Raw genomic sequence first — 16271 nt, 5'->3', positions numbered from 1 at the left:
ACTGAATAGACTCCATCTAAGGGAAAAAGAGCTGGTAGGCTTTTGAAGTCTCAAGTTCTGTTGGTATAGCTTTGTGGGAGAGATTACTAAGTATTACAGCTCTAAACCACCTGGCCAGGAACTTCATAAAAAAGTAGCTTTTAAAGGTTATTTAGCTAAATAATAGCTTGATTAAAGGAAGTTGGATTTGAAGGTTAAATTCAAAAAAACCTCTTTATTCTACCTAGTAGGAAGCATTTGATTATCCTCAACTCTGCAACCTAGAAAGAAAAGGTTGCTTAAAAGTGTTTTTCTTGGGGCTACAACAATTGCTTTTTCAAAGCCCAAGAAAGACAACCACTTAAGATCACTTCTAACAATGCTTAAGAGGCTGAGGGAAAAGGTGGGAAGGGCTAAAAGCAAAGAGTGAAATACAGCATCCTTAAGCCTGTATAATGTGTTAGCTTTAGAAAAAGGAAAGGTTACTTCTGAGTAGTGAGGTTTGGAAATAAGTTTGTTCACTGAACTATTGCATACAGAAAAAAAGGAATTTGGCTCTTTGTAAAGAAAGTTACCAAATTAAACCACAGTTACAGGTAAAGGAAATGACAAAAATGTGCGGTCATAGCTAATTTAGCTTTATTTCTTCTTTTAGCCATCAAGTTTTATCGTAGGGCTATGCAACTTGTACCTGATATAGAGTTCAAGATTACTTATACCCGGTCTCCAGATGGTGATGGCGTTGGAAACAGCTAGTGCGTATATAATTCGATAGACAGTAATACATAGAGTTTGTTAAAGTTAAGCGTCTTTGCCCTGTTGACTCTTAACGTGATAAGAAGATGGTGGTAATTCTGTTGAATTATATAGTCTTTAGTATAAAGACTTGTTTATACAGTTGTAGAATTTTTTTTAGTTAGGGAAATACTAAGATTAAAATATAGAAATGCACATTTTAAGCAGATATAATGAAGACAAGGTAACAAGAGTTTTTGTTTTGTTTTTTAAGTAAAACCAGTGATTATTGAAAGTAAATTAAAAGACACATTTCAGCTTTCTGAAACCTGTCTTAAAAAGTCAAACCTATTAAAATGTAATAGGCCAAAGTTGACAAAATGTTAATAATCGTCGAAATTGGGTGATGTGTACACGGGGTTTCATCAAACTAGTCTTTCTCCTTTTTTATATGTTGGAAGCTATACATTTTTTTAAAAAAAGGTTTTTCATTTTATTAAGAAAATGCTGAATTATAACAGGACTTTATTATTCTTTTAAGGTGTCTAGGAGGACATTGAGACTGTAACATTTGCTTAAAAGCACAGGTACAGGAAAGAAACTCTTTCTTTGGACAGATGCCACTTGCAGGAAAGTCATGAAGTGGCATTGATAGTTTTATATGGACAGAGCTCAAGAGAATTTTAAACCAGTACTTTTGAAGCTATTTGCAAAACAATTCTATAAAACTGTTTTGGCTTAATCCATCTCTAAAAGCTTAATTTGCTGAAATGAGAAGGGAGGAGTGTCTGTACCCATGAGAGAATGTCAGGTTTTTTTTTTTTTTTTTTAACTTGTTTTATTTTTTTATTTTTTTAAATTTACATCCAAATTTGTTAGCATCTAGTGCAACAATGATTTCAGGAGTATATTCTTTAGTGCCCCTTACCCATTTAGCCCATCCCCCCACGCACAACCCCTCCAGTAACCCTCTGTTTGTTCTCCAAATTTATAAATCTCTTCTGTTTTGTACCCCTCCCTGTTTTTATATTCTTTTTGTTTCCCTTCCCTTATGTTCATCTGTTTTACCTCTTAAAGTCCTCATATGAGTGAAGTCATATGATTTTTGGCATTCTCTGACTAATTTCACTTAGCATAATACCTTCCAGTTCCATCCACGTAGTTGCATATGGCAAGATGTCATTCTTTTTGATTGCCGAGTAATGCTCCATTGTATATATATATCACATCTTCTTTATCCATTCATCCATCGATGGACATTTGGGCTCTTTCCATACTTTGGCTATTGTTGATAGTGCTGCTATAAACATGGGGGTGCACGTGTCCCTTCGAAACAGCACACCTGTATCCCTTGGATAAATGCCTAGTAGTGCCATTGCTGGGTCCTGGGTAGTTCTATTTTTAGTTTTTTTTTTTTTTTTTTTATGTTTATTTATTTTTGAGACAGAGACAGAGCATGAACGGGGGAGGGTCAGAGAGACAGGGAGACACAGAATCTGAAACAGGCTCCAGGCTCTGAACAGTCAGCACAGAGCCCGACACGGGGCTTGAACTCATGGACTGCGAGATCATGACCTGAGCCGAAGTCGGACGCTTAACCGACTGAGCCACCCAGGTGCCCCTATTTTTAGTTTTATGAGGAACCTCCATACTATTTTCCAGAGTGGCTGCACCAGCTTGCATTTCCAGGGAATGTCAGGTTTTTAAAATGAGCAATACACAGGAAAATCATGTTTTGGTAATGATTATTATATTACCTCTGTCATGAAATAATTAAGTTCCCCTTATGGATGATGTACTTATTGCCACTGTTTTTTTAACTGCTTACAGTATTAACACACAGGCTTTGGATATTAAAAACATCCGAATGAAGTCAGTCTTAATTGTGTGTTTGAACTTTGAAGCTAATAGTATATTGTTCACCAAGTGAGAGTTACCAGTGTGAAATAGTTCATATTCAAAATGAGTCATTTGGACTTTTTTAAACCGTCTTTAAACTCAGGTGGTCATTTAGACCTAGCTCTTAGCCAGTTTTATGAATAGATATAGGTGCTGTTAAGAAAGGTTGCCTTAAAACATGAAAGAAGCATTTCTTTTCTCTCCCATCCCTTTCTGCAAGCCCATATGCAATGAAGGTTTTTTAAAGATACAGTTGTTTTTTTGTTTTTTTTGTTTTCTTACTGATCTAGTAATCCCTGAAAGTCTCTTTCCTGGCTTTGTTTTGGTTTCTTGCCTTCCCTAAAATGTCAGTAGAGAAGCCTTTGAGTCCATCTGGCCTCAACCACACGTGCCTTTGTTGTATTATAATAAACCTTTCCTGGTCTTTTGATTTCACTCTTCCTCTAGGCCTTTTTGTAGTCTGATCACTTAAGGTTAATTTCAGCAAAAATGGAAAGCTAGAGGTTTTTTTTTTTCTTTTCCCAGAACTCTAAACTGCACATTTGTTTATGTTGGTAGATGATTTGTGGACCCTGCTAAGATTTTTTTAAATTACATATTTTCCTCTCTTAAGGTAGGGTGATAAGGCACATCTGTTACAAAACCCTTGGTAAGTAAGTACCACAGATGACATCTGTATGTTTGATTTTTATCCAGTTAGAATGGAGTATAGTCATACTAGTATGGAATATATTTACACAAGTTTTTTTTAATCATTTGAAATGATCTTTTTCACTAATTCAAGAAATCTCTACAATAAAATGTACTAACTAAATGTCAGTAATTGTATCCCAAATTCTAGTTCTTTTTTTTTTTTAATTTATTTTGAGAGAGAGATGGAGACAGCATGAGTTGGGGAGGGGCAGAGAGAGAGGGAGACAGAGAATCCCAAGCAGCCTCTGCACTGTCAGAGCAGAGCCCATCATGGGCTCGAACTCACGAAACTGTGAGACCATGACTTGAGCTGAAACCAAGCAGACGTTTAACCGACTGAGCCACCCATGCGTGCCCCCTCCCCTCTGAATTCTAGTTCTTCCTGGGTGAGAATGAAAATTGCTTTTTCCTTCAAAAGACTGGGTATGATACTCCTTTGCAAGGCAGAATAAACTTTTTTCAAATCAAAAAAGTAGTTAAGATAGTTTGCTTTTAGATGACTTTTTCTGAAGCAGATTTTAAAACTATGAAAACTCAGTTTCTGAGCTCTGTTATGGACTGAGGCACTTAGTTTATTCACTTCCCTCCTTTTTCAGCATGGAAGATAATGATGACGACAGCAAGATGGCAGACCTCTTGTCCTGCTTCCAGCAGCAGCTCACGTTTCAGGAGTCTGTGCTCAAACTGTGCCAGCCTGAGCTGGAGAGCAATCAGACTCACATATCAGGTATGAGTTCAAGGTTGTTAGAACTCGGCGAGGCACACTTTCACCAGAGATTTAAGGTTTCCAAACTAGGTCAGATAACTTGCCAGGTAATTGCTTTAGTTCAAGATATGTTGGGAGAGCTAGTTACAATTACTGTTTGCAAAACCTCAAGTAGAAAGCAGTTTGTAGCACAAATCAAGGAGGTCCAACTTGGTTCAATGAAGATCTAAGAGGGTGTTGAAGCAGTCCAAGAAAATTAGAGGAATATTGGTGTCACCAGCCATTTTAGCCTGAGATAGGCACGTGTTCAAAAATGAATGTTTTTCTTTTCATATGTTAAATGTTTAATTAGTTATGGGATTTTCCAGATTCCAGGAGATGAAAATAAGTTTTTAGTGTTAGCGAATGGAATATGGATTTTATATGTGTGTGTGTGTGTGTGTGTATCAGACTATTTTTCTAACACTTGTATTTTAATATATCTTGGTGGTAAAATGATCCTTTGAGGGAAAGGGTGCTCCATAAAGGTGACTTCTGATTCGCTCCATAGTGAAAAAAACAAAGATTTGTGTCTTGATGTTAGAAACCATTATTACTTTTGGATAATTAAATACACACGTGCACAGCTCTGAGCAGTACTAAGGGTGTGATTCACAAATGTGTGGGAGTATGGAGAGCTACCTGCACCGAGAATGAGATGGTAAAATAAGAGTCGCCGAACGGTTGGTTTTCTTTTGCAGTGCTGCCAATGGAGGTCCTGATGTACATCTTCCGATGGGTGGTATCTAGTGACTTGGATCTCAGATCATTAGAGCAGTTGTCACAGGTGTGCAGAGGATTCTATATCTGTGCCAGGTACTTCACCTGTTTTAAAACAACTTGGGCAGTGGTGAAAAAAAATTATGGTCTTTTGCCGGTTTTGATAAAAAACTTGATTGATGTTCTGGGTAAAAATTTAGAATGAACAGTTTGGCCTAAGTTGTATTTGTGTGATTTTCTCAAACCACTTAGCATTTAAAGGTAGAAGGCACTAGGTTTCCAGAGTATAGACTATTATGTAGAACAGAGGTAGTCACACACATTACTTCCACAGGGTAGTTTGCATGCTAGTCTCGCTGATTTGGAAAAGAAATTGCACTAGAAAAATAAACTCAAGTCATTTTCAGAATAACTCTAAACCCATTAAGTGATAATGATTTAGGGGTACCTGGGTGGCTCAGTTGGTTGAATGTCTGACTTTGACTCAGGTCATGATCTTGTAGTTCACAGGTTCGAGTCCTGTGTCAGGCTCTGTTCTGACAGCTCAGTCTGGAGCCTGCTTTGGATTCTGTGTCTCCCTCTCTCTGCACCTCCCCTGCTGGCTCTCTCTCTCTCCCTCAAAAATAAATAAAAAAATTAAAAAAAAATTTTTTAAGTAATGATTTAAACTTAGATTGCACTAGAACTTTCTTTTGGCCCATTAAAAGTTATTCTATACTTTTATTTTTTAATGTTTATTAATTTTGAGGTGGGGGAGGGGCAGACAGGGAGAGAGAGAATCCCAAGCAGGCTCCACTCTGTGATGCTATGTGGGACTCCATCTCATGACGTTGAGATCACGACCCAAGCCAGTATTGAGAGTCTGATGCTCACCGGCTCCACCCTGAACATGGAGCCTGTTTGGAATTCTCTCTCTCCTTCTCTCCCTCTGCCACTCCCCTTCGCGCAGTCTCTCTTCTCAAAATAAATAATTAGCATTAAAAAAAAAAAAAGAATAAGACGCTCAATGTACTGAGCCACCAGGCACCCCCATCTTATACTTTTAAAATATTGCTACATAAAGAATAATCCTAGCTTAGTATAAAATTATTTGAGATTGGTCATCTTTCATGGGTATCTTACATAAAAATACATACTTTGTCCTTAGCATCTAGAAGTTTTTTATAACTTCTTAAACTTCATTATTTTTTAACAACCTAATTTCATTTGGAGTCTTGTATTTTGGGTAAAATGTTTGAATTGCCTGATGCCTTTGTTTTTTGGTGATTCTGTGTGCTATTCCAGTTAACAAATTCTTATTAAACAAGTAGATTTCAGTTTTGAAATGGGAGTCTCTAGAACTGTTAATCTATTAACTTTTTAAAAAATTATAGGGGCACCTGGTTGGCTCAGTGGGTTAAGCATCCAACTTCAGCTCAGGTCATGATCTCACAGTTCGTGGGTTCGAGCCCCATGTGGGGCCCTGTGCTGGCAGCTTGGAGCCTGGAGCCTGCCTTGGATTCTGTGTCTCCCTCTCTCCCTGCTCTCCCACACTGTCACTCTCTCTCTCAAAAATAAATAAACATTAAAAAAATTATAAAGGGAATTTTCAGGGATAAAACTTCTGTGTGTTTTCATAAAATAAAAATAATCATAAAAAGAAAAAATTGGGGAGGTAGTTAATCCTTATTTGCAGCCCGGCTCAGATACAAGTAGTTTTTTACATCTTTAAAACTGAATATTTCAAGTTACAGATAGAGTTAAAGTATTTTGAGCTGTATCGGAATCCTGTTAATATTCAGTATATCTTTTGCTTAGTTTTTCTACACTAACCCCATAACAGTCTTGTTGGTGCTGCCTTAAAAGTAGACCTCCAGTCTGACCGTTTCACCCTTGTCCAAGTACCCTTCTTGGTCAGCCACAGTTATACCTGGTCTGAGTTATGGCAGTGGCCTGCTTCCACTGTGACACCCCTAGAGCATATTTTCCAGACTACCAGAGTGATCTTTTAAAAGCATAAGTCTGGGCACCTGGGTGGCTCAGTTGATTAAGCATCCAACTCTTGGTTTCAGCTAGGGTCATGATCTCACGGGTTGTGACTTTGAGCCCCACATCAGGCTCTGTACTGACAGTGTGGAGCCTGCTAGTGCTTCTCTGTCTCCCCCATCTCTCTGCCCCCTGCCCATGCTTTCTCTCTCTCAAAATAAATAAACTTAAATTGGAAAAAAAACCCAAAAACCTGTAAAAGTATTAAATCATACTCAGAGCTCTTCAGTGGCATCTGTCTCACCTAAATAGCCTGCAAGCTGTTACCTCCCCTGCCCTTGACTGCCTCTCTAATCATGTAGTCTGTTAACCTTGCTTAGTTTGCTGCAACCTCATGGTCCTTGTTGAGTGTGCCTGTCACACTCCTACCCAAGGGCCTTGCACTTGCTATGGCTTCTGCCCAGGGTTCTTTCCCGGCCACTATATCTGAAATTGTCTCTATTTCCCCACTACATTTCTTGTCTGTTTACCCTGCTTCATTTTTTCTTACACTGGGCACACTACCTGAGACTTTTTTGTTTTCTTAGTTTTGTTTGCTTTCCCACCAATAAACCAGCAGGGCCTTAGCCGTGTCTATCAGTCTATCTCCAGAACCCAGACAGTGACTTGTAGGAGCTCAACAAGTTCTTGCTGAATAGAAGATGATTGCTAGTAGCAGAGATATTTCTTGTATCTGCATAGATGGACTTAGCCTTTTTTATAAATTGATGTTATGTTTTATCACCTAGAGACCCTGAAATATGGCGTTTGGCCTGCTTGAAAGTTTGGGGCAGAAGCTGTGTTAAACTTGTTCCATACACATCCTGGAGAGAGATGTTTTTAGAAAGGCCCCGTGTCCGGTTTGATGGTAAGTTGAACTCTTTAGAACTGAGAAGAAATAGTGGTCTGTCCTGCTGATTTTGATAAATACATAGTCTTCATTTTCTGTAACAGATGTAAGTCCTCTGATCATATTTAAAGGAAACCACAATAAAATTAAAACTAGAAACATGTTATGTGCTTGTAACTATAAAATTTTTGTTTGTGTTCCTACTTAAAAAAAAAAAACAACTTTCTTTTTTATAGGAGTGTATATCAGTAAAACGACATATATTCGTCAAGGGGAACAGTCTCTTGATGGTTTCTATAGAGCCTGGCACCAAGTGGAATATTACAGGTACAACTGTAGTAAACTGAGTGAGTGAAAAATTCTCTCTCTCCAAGTATTAGTTTATTAGTTAGTAGGAAGCTGTTCTCTGTGGCTTTTGCATTTATCTATAGAATGACCCTCAGTATTTTTATCCAGTATTATAATAGGACCTGCACTCGAAGAACTAATAGGTTAATGCACATGATTTAATTCCTCCTAGCCTCTAAATCTAAGAATCGTTTTATGTTTTTCTTTTCTTAAATTTTTTAAAGTTTATTTATTTATTTTGAGAGAGACAGAGACAGTGTTAGGAGAGAGAGAGAGACCATCTCAAGCAGACTCTACACAGCACAGAGCCCGATGTGGAGCTCGAACTCAAGAAACCATGAGATCATGACCTGAGCTGAAATCAAGAGTCAGACACTTAACCAACTGAGCTACCCAGGTGCCCCAGAATTGTTTTATGTTTTAGAGTTCTTGTTTTTTGCTTTTGGTGTGCCCATTCATTTGCCTTTTCACATAGCTTTTGCTATTATTCAGCTTTACTATCCATCAGATGTTACCGTCATTGAGAAATAAGTAGACATGGGGCACCTGGGTGACTCAGTTGGTTAACCGTCCGACTTTAGCCCAGGTCATGATCTCGTGGTTCATGAGTTCGAGCCTCACATCGAGCTCTCTGCTATCAGTGCAGAGCCTGCTTTGGATCATCTGTCCCCCTCTCTCTCTCTGTCCCCCACCTCGCACTATCTCACTCTCTTTAAATAAACATAAAAAAGAGGAATAAGTAGACTTGTTAACTACTGTGTATTATCATTAGAGCTCACTTTTGATATTAGTGCTTTAGGAAAAGTGCTTTAATAGAGGAATATTTTTATTCAGGAGTAAAACTGAAAGTTAAACAGTTCCCTCTGAGAAAGATAATAAAATGCCTTCACTTCTATTGTGCTGGCCTCACAGGTTGTCAGTAGTGTTTGTTTTAATGATGTTTTGCCAGTTTTTGACCCATGGTATTTCTGTTTTGATTTCACAGCAGAGAACAGGTTTAGGGCTAGAAAACAAGGACATGTTTTATACTTTGTGTGTGTGTGGTGTTTTTTGGTGTTCTTTTTCTTTTTACACAGGTACATAAGGTTCTTCCCTGATGGCCACATGATGATGTTGACAACCCCTGAGGAGCCTCAGTCCATTGTTCCTCGTTTAAGAACTAGGAATACCAGGTAGTATTTTTCTGTAGTTCTCTATCCAGCCCACATTTTATATGGATACCTGCAGGTTAATGTCATCCAGTGCTTCCTTAAGTTAGTACTGCATGATTAAAACAGCACTCTGCAAGAGCCCTTGTGAACAATACTAATTCCTGGGCATCGCTCTAGAGAGGACAGTTCAGTAGGTCTTTGGAACCTTACCAAACTAGGTTTATTCACATCCTAGTTGATTCTTCTCGGGCAAGTTGAGTAACTACTATTGTAATATATTACTTCCTAGGTTATTTAAATACATACAATAACTGATTAATGGACTTAACTTGTATTTTTTAATTTTTAGAACTGATGCAATTCTACTGGGTCATTACCGCTTGTCACAAGATACAGACAATCAGACCAAAGTATTTGCTGTGATAACTAAGAAAAAAGAAGAAGTGAGTATACAAGGTGGAATTGGCAGTTCTCTCTTCATTTCAGTACCCTACTCATTTAAGAATTTTGGATTAGAAAGGATAAGAAAATTGTGTTTTAGGGGCACCTGGGTGGCTCAGTCAGTTAAGCCTCCAACTTCGGCTCAGGTCATGATCTCACGGTCTGTGAGTTCGAGCCCCGCGTCAGGCTCTGTGCTGACAGCTCAGAGCCTGGAGCCTGTTTCGGATTCTGTGTCTCCCTCTCTCTCTGATCCTCCCCTGTTCATGCTCCGTCTCTCTCTGTCTCAAAAATAAATAAACGTTAAAAAAAAATTTAAACAAAAAGAAAATTGTGTTTTATAATTTATACGTTTCACAAAACGTATGTTGACTTATAGCATCTCTTTAAACAGAGCTGGCAGGTTTTCTAAAATGTGGGGTATTTTGAATTATGGATTCGCTTGTTTTTCTCTAAATGATTTCTTGTTCTAGTCCAGGCTTTTTACATATGAAAATGTAAACCCAAAATATCCTATGAAATAGCTAGTAAAATCATACCTGAATATGTTTTTAGCTGTTCTCATTTTGAATCATAAGGGATTTTGTTCTTAAGTTAGCTCACACAGATGATTCTTTCTCAAGGATACTTTTACAGAGAATTTCAATTTTTTAAGTTTATTTTGAGAGAGAACATGAGCAGGGGAGGGGTAGAGAGAGGGAGAGGAGGAGCATCCCAAGCAGGCTCCTCACTGTCGGCGCAGAGCCTGATGCGGTGCTCGAACTCATGAACCATAAGATTGTGACCAGAGCCAAAATCAAAAGTTGGATGCGAAACTATCTCAGCCACCCAGGAACCCCGAGAATCAATCAGTTTATACTGGAAATAAGCTAATTTCCTTCTTCCTGTGTTTATATAAGGAAAAAAATGCCAAGCAAATGTGACTATTGAATTATTACATTCCAGATTACTTTTAACTGTCTTTAATACATTGAGGGCCTCATTTTTTTCACAACTTTTCTCCATATGCGTTTTTCAGTCCTGGTTTTAAAAATGTATACCCAAGGAGTCCATACACCTGAGTAGTCGGTCGTGACGTAATTGGAATAAAGACTTGCCTAATGCTTTTATAATTAATGTAGTTTTTGAACGTTTTCCTCCCATCAGATCCTCCTCTCTTCCTTGGCATCATGTGTTGAGATAGTTAGGGCAGGGTTTCATCGGAGTCCCTTCACGTTGTGGCCATCTGTTGCCGCCTTCTCTGCCTGCCTCAGGTAGGCTACAGGAATCTGGGCAGCAGTCTGAGAGGCAGAGGTGGCTGCTATGGTTGTGATGTTGGCCATGAGCTTTCCAAGGTCAAAATGTGAGGCCCTTGTTATTTAGGTTTTATCTAATAAAAGAGTTTAGGAACTCCCTACATTGAGTTCCAATTTTCTCTTCAGAATATGATACACTGAAACCATGTATAGTGTTGGCATTCTTGTGTCATTAGCAATAGTATTTGCAAAAGTGTGATTCTAATGAACCTTGTCCACATCTATTTCTTCATTGACTTACCACAACAGTTAAGTTCTACTCTATGCTTTTTCTACATCTTTCACCAGTTCATCCCTTTGCCTCCTTAAAAATTGTGTTTTCAGCAGAAAGAAGTACTGGGCTTATATGTAGAAGATAGCAGTTTTCATTTCCAACTCTGCAACTGCTGTGTAATTTTGATTAACTTGTTTGACCTCCCTAGGTCTTCATTCTTTTAGCCATTAACTAGCAATGTACAATCATATTTAACACTTGGGGTTACTGTGATGATTAACTAAGTCGATGATAGAAAACCTTACTTTAGAGTGCTTTAACATTTGTCAGAGCACTCATACACATTCTTATTTGATACTGAGGACACCTCTGCTCTGTGCAGATGCCATGTTACTTTTAGCATCACTCTTGCATAATGTATTCCTATGATATTTCTACGTGTCAGTGAGTTGAGGTTTCATTATGGCTCACATACTTTTTCTTTTACAGAAACCACTTGACTATAAATACAGATACTTCCGTCGTGTCCCCGTACCAGAAGCAGATCAGAGTTTTCATGTGGGGCTACAGCTGTGTTCCAGTGGCCACCAGAGGTTCAACAAACTCATCTGGATACATCATTCTTGTCATGTTACATACAAGTAGGTGAATGTGATACAAATACTAGAGTTACACAATAAATGTGTACTTGATGTCAGGCTTAGAAAACCCTCACATAGCTTTCAAGTTCCTCCAGAGTTGACATTACATTGTAAAACAGCATTACATTACAGAGTGTTACGTGCTCCCGTAGATGCGCTCAAGTCTGTTGTACTTACCTAGAGAACTCTCAGTGTGGTAGTTAGTGCTGCCGGTTCAAGCCGGTCATGTTCTTCCGTTTTCTGGGTGGGGGTCACCTGCCCAGGAAGAGGGCCCGGGCCAATGACAGTCTTTTCTATGGCAGTGTTATTCTGTCAGGCATTCAAAAACCAAAACAACAACTGCAAACCAAGAAACTTGCCGAAAGGAGATAAACTGAGAGTGGACCAGGAGGCGGAACTCTCCCCAGTGCCCCTGGGAGTGGGAACTGGTGCCGCCACTTTGGAAGTGAAAGTCGAGCTCCTCAAGCAGAATGGTACTCAGTCACTCAAAGCTGTCCGTGCATTACTTACTCGTTGACTTACTCAAGGCACTTTTAAAACACTAGATCTGTTTTCTTCCCCTGGGTTTCAGTCTTACCATTTTTTTTACTTATTTCCATTGTGTTTATTCTCAGGGATTATACACTGATTTTAATAAAATGGTAGGTAGAAGAGTAATAAGTCTTCTAAAAAGATCTGTGTTCGAAAGCCAAATCTATCAGGTCGTTCCTAATTTAAAGCTCTTTATGTTAGGATTACCTGTGTGAAATAGTTAATGAGCAGAAGAATATGTGTGAGAAAGGAGCAGTACAGAGATAAGAGAAAGAGCAATTTGTGTGGATGTTGAGGTTCACTGTTGCTAGGTTTAAAGGAATATTGGTGTGTGGTCGAGGGTTCTCCGTTCCAAAATTGAATCCGAAATTCTCAGAGACAAGTTTTGAGGTCATCTCCTATTAACCTACCTCATAGCCTTGACCACAGGGTCGAAAACTTTCTGCGTCTTGTTTCCACCTTACAAGGAACTTTCCCCCCACTCATATGAAAGGTCCTGAGAACTGAGAAAGCATTTTTCTTTCTTTTAATTCTTACCTACCAGTCCTATACCTCCTCTTTTGCTTCACTTAGTAAAATTGTGCGTGGAATTTTTTTTTTCTTTTTAAAGAAAGATACCAAACCCAGAGTAAAACCAAACAAATAGCATCACGTTTTAGGAGAAAAAGGACATGATAGGTGTCATCTATAACTGCTAATGATAACATTGATTTCCTTACAATATTTATAAAGTCACTTGAATTTTCAGCCTTTGTTTATGTCTCACCTTTTTGGAGACAAATAAAAGGCTATAGTAGTTTAACTTGTCACCTGCTTCTTCTCCCTCCGAACTGTGATCATGCTGTTGATCATGCAAATATTTAAGTCATTAAATTCTATTATAGGACTATAATTCTTTATAAATTACATTTTAACAAGATCCTTAAAATGCCTATAGTCTTTAACTTAGAATTTCTATTCTTAGAAATTTGTTCAAAGGATATAATAAAAAATATCATATTATTTTTAATTACCAAACAGTGAAAACAACCTAAATCTCCAAAAAAAGGGGATTGTTATTATTAAGTAAATTGTGATATAGGCAGACAGTGAAATATTACACAGGAACTAAAAATGACTTCTGAAGTGTATTTATTGATAGGAGGAAATGCATATGTCAGAATGTTAAATTAAAAGCAGGATTACTAACAGTATGATCTCAATAGAAAAGCTCAATAGACAGGTTAAGGTCCTTGGAAGGAAGTACAGTTGACCCTTGAACAACATGGGTTTGAGCTGCATGAATCCACTTATATGTGGATTTTTTTCAATAAATAGAGTACTTTAAATGTATTTTTCTTATGATTTTCTTAATAACTTTGCCTCTTCTCTAGCTTACTTTATTGTAAGATTATAGTATATAATGCATATAGCATACATAATATGTATTGATCGACTGTAACTGGAAAGGTTTCCAGTCAGCAGTAGGTCATTAGTAGTTCTGTTTTGGGGGACTCAAAAGTTATATGCAGATTTTTGTGTGGGAGGTTGGCGTCCTTAACCCTGCGTTGTTCAAGGGTCAACTGTAATTCATATGCTATGTCTAGGTGATGGAATTATGAGTGATTTTTCTTTGTACTTTTCTAAATTTGTCAGTTAAAAAAAATTTAATATTTATTTATTTTGGAGAGAGAAAGAGCAGGGGAGGGGCAGAGAGAGAAGGAGACACAGAATCTGAAGCAGGCTCCAGGCTCTAAGCTGTCAGCACAGAGCCCGACATGGGGCTTGAACTCACAAACCGTGAGATCAGGACCTGAGCTGTGAAGTTGGCTGCTTAACTGAGCCACACAGGTGCCCCTAAATTTATCAGTTTTTTAATAATATGCCTATTAAATAACCAAGTAAATTTTAAAGATTTAATTGGCTTTATTGAAAGATTCATGAATGGGGAGCTCTGAGGAGCTGTACAAAATGGAAGGTTTTATAGGAGAGCCAAGCAAGAAGGTTATTAACAAAAGAAAAGGATTGTTTCAAGCAAGGACACTTTCCCTTAGAGGGAAAAGCTAGGTGTCTTATGCAGACTACCTCATCTTACTTTGGGGATTGCAGAGGGCCCATGTGGCAGACTCCTTGGTACCATCAGAAAATTCCTGACTGACCAGTTAAGACTACATTTCTGAGGGAGGTGGAAACTGCAGTTTGGGAGCTCATTCTGATGATGCCATTTTGGACCTGTGGTTTTCTTAATAGTTCCCCCTTTAACAGTTCCCCCTTTTGATCAGACTCTCAGCTTAACTGAGAGATGTGATAAAAATTTAAGGCATTAGCACCAACTGTCAATTACCATTCTGTACTTCTCACAGCTTTTGTAGATCCTTTGTGTGGTACCTATAGCTCCTGATTCTTTTCCTTAATCTCTATGATGTTGCTAGGTCATAGCTTCAGGTTCACATTCCAGTCTTAGGAGATCATTTGCTTGCTGATCAGTGGCTGTGAACATACATTCAAAGATTTTGAGAGAAGATAATGCATCAAAGGGATTATTACTTTATACCCAATAGTGGGAGTATACTTTAGAGCCATGGTCTCCAAGACTCAAACCAAGAAAAAACAAGTCAAAGACCCTGCTGAAGGAGTCATCTTTTTAAGCCCAGGGGCTTGCTCAGTGATCTTATATAATTGAGTTTTAACTTCCCCCTAAGTGTTCTTAATCCAGTCACAGTGGGTGGTGTTGGCCACAACACAAGATGTTCAGCTAAAAGATAATCAAGGACAACTTTGGCTAGAGAGTCTAAGGATCTCTGTTGTGCTACTGCTTTAGCAGCAGATTTTGCAATACTTTTGAGAATTAAGAAGTTCTTGATCATAGCCTCATTTATATTTATCCCTAACCAAGAAAATAGGGACCTGTGAAAAGGAGTGAATCTGAATCATGAATGTCTCCTCATAGGTCTTCTTTAATTCAACAGTGTAAATTTAGAGAAATTCCAGAGGTTATACACCCCATCTCCCTTAGCAATGGCCTAGGAGATACAGATGAGGGTGTTATCTTTCCAGGCCAATGCCAGAATGAAGGAAAGGCGAAGAGGAGAAAGGCGTTTACGTTTAGTTAGCATATGAGGTGTTGATCCATCATCTGGGAAGGAAGGAGTCTACCTTGATGTCAGCTACATCTTTTCCTTGTCAATTTGATACAGAGGTCTCCAGCATCTGTACAGGACCAGGTGTCAGGTGGAGCCTTCTCTAATTGTGTGATGTGTACGCAGGGCTTAATACTTCTTAGTTTTGAAGGAGGGTCAGTGGTCAGGAGCACCTGGTACTCCTGGTAAGGTCCTTTTCCAGTGGGGCTGGAGGGTTGTTTTCCTCTGACGTTTATGTAGTCACCAAGCTCTAAACTGTGATCAACAGGTTTCTCTGAACTGGGATCCAGAAGCTTCTTGAACCGTTTGATGTCAGGCTTGAACACAAGACATTAGAGACTTGTAGTAGCTGGTTATATGAGCATGAGACAACAGGGGTTCAGCAGAAGGTTGTGTACTAATAGAATTCCAAGAAGTTTGTAAGGTTTCATTAAGAATTCCAAGAAGGGGCGCCTGGGTGGCGCAGTCGGTTAAGCGTCCGACTTCAGCCAGGTCACGATCTCACGGTCCGTGAGTTCGAGCCCCGCGTCAGGCTCTGGGCTGATGGCTCGGAGCCTGGAGCCTGTTTCCGATTCTGTGTCTCCCTCTCTCTCTGCCCCTCCCCCGTTCATGCTCTGTCTCTGTCTGTCCCAAAAATAAATAAAAAACGTTGAAGAAAAAAAAAAAAAAAAAAAGAATTCCAAGAAGGCTAGTATGATTAATCCGGTGAAATGGCCGCTTTGATCACTGGAGATGAAGTGGAAGGTATACCCCAAATGGGAAACACATTTTTTAATGTTACTTATTTTTTCCTGTGAGGGCATCTGTCTTACAGCAGTCATGACCCATCTAGAAACCACCCATATAATAACAAAAACACATTTATTGATAACCCATACTAAGTGGCAACTGAATGAAGTCCAGCTGCAA

At 38.7% G+C, this 16271-nt stretch overlaps 1 protein-coding gene across 1 annotated transcript in view; it reads left to right on the top strand.

The window, feature by feature from the left end:
* FBXO9 (F-box protein 9) overlaps nt 1–16271 on the top strand; it is a 44176-nt gene that overhangs the window by 21671 nt on the left and 6234 nt on the right. Inside the window, exons 5-12 of the mRNA XM_047101788.1 lie at nt 635–734; nt 3903–4033; nt 4753–4867; nt 7525–7643; nt 7862–7952; nt 9050–9145; nt 9474–9567; nt 11561–11712. Coding sequence (XP_046957744.1) covers nt 635–734; nt 3903–4033; nt 4753–4867; nt 7525–7643; nt 7862–7952; nt 9050–9145; nt 9474–9567; nt 11561–11712 — 898 coding nt within the window. The remainder of the gene's footprint in view (nt 1–634; nt 735–3902; nt 4034–4752; nt 4868–7524; nt 7644–7861; nt 7953–9049; nt 9146–9473; nt 9568–11560; nt 11713–16271) is intronic.

Source organism: Lynx rufus, unplaced genomic scaffold, assembly GCF_022079265.1.
Source record: "Lynx rufus isolate CCGP_SWC_20201006 ecotype Redwood Valley unplaced genomic scaffold, mLynRuf1.p SCAF_6, whole genome shotgun sequence".
Lineage (NCBI taxonomy): Eukaryota > Metazoa > Chordata > Mammalia > Carnivora > Felidae > Lynx > Lynx rufus.
Note: the sequence above shows the minus strand (reverse complement) of the source record. Positions and strands in the feature narration are given on the sequence as shown.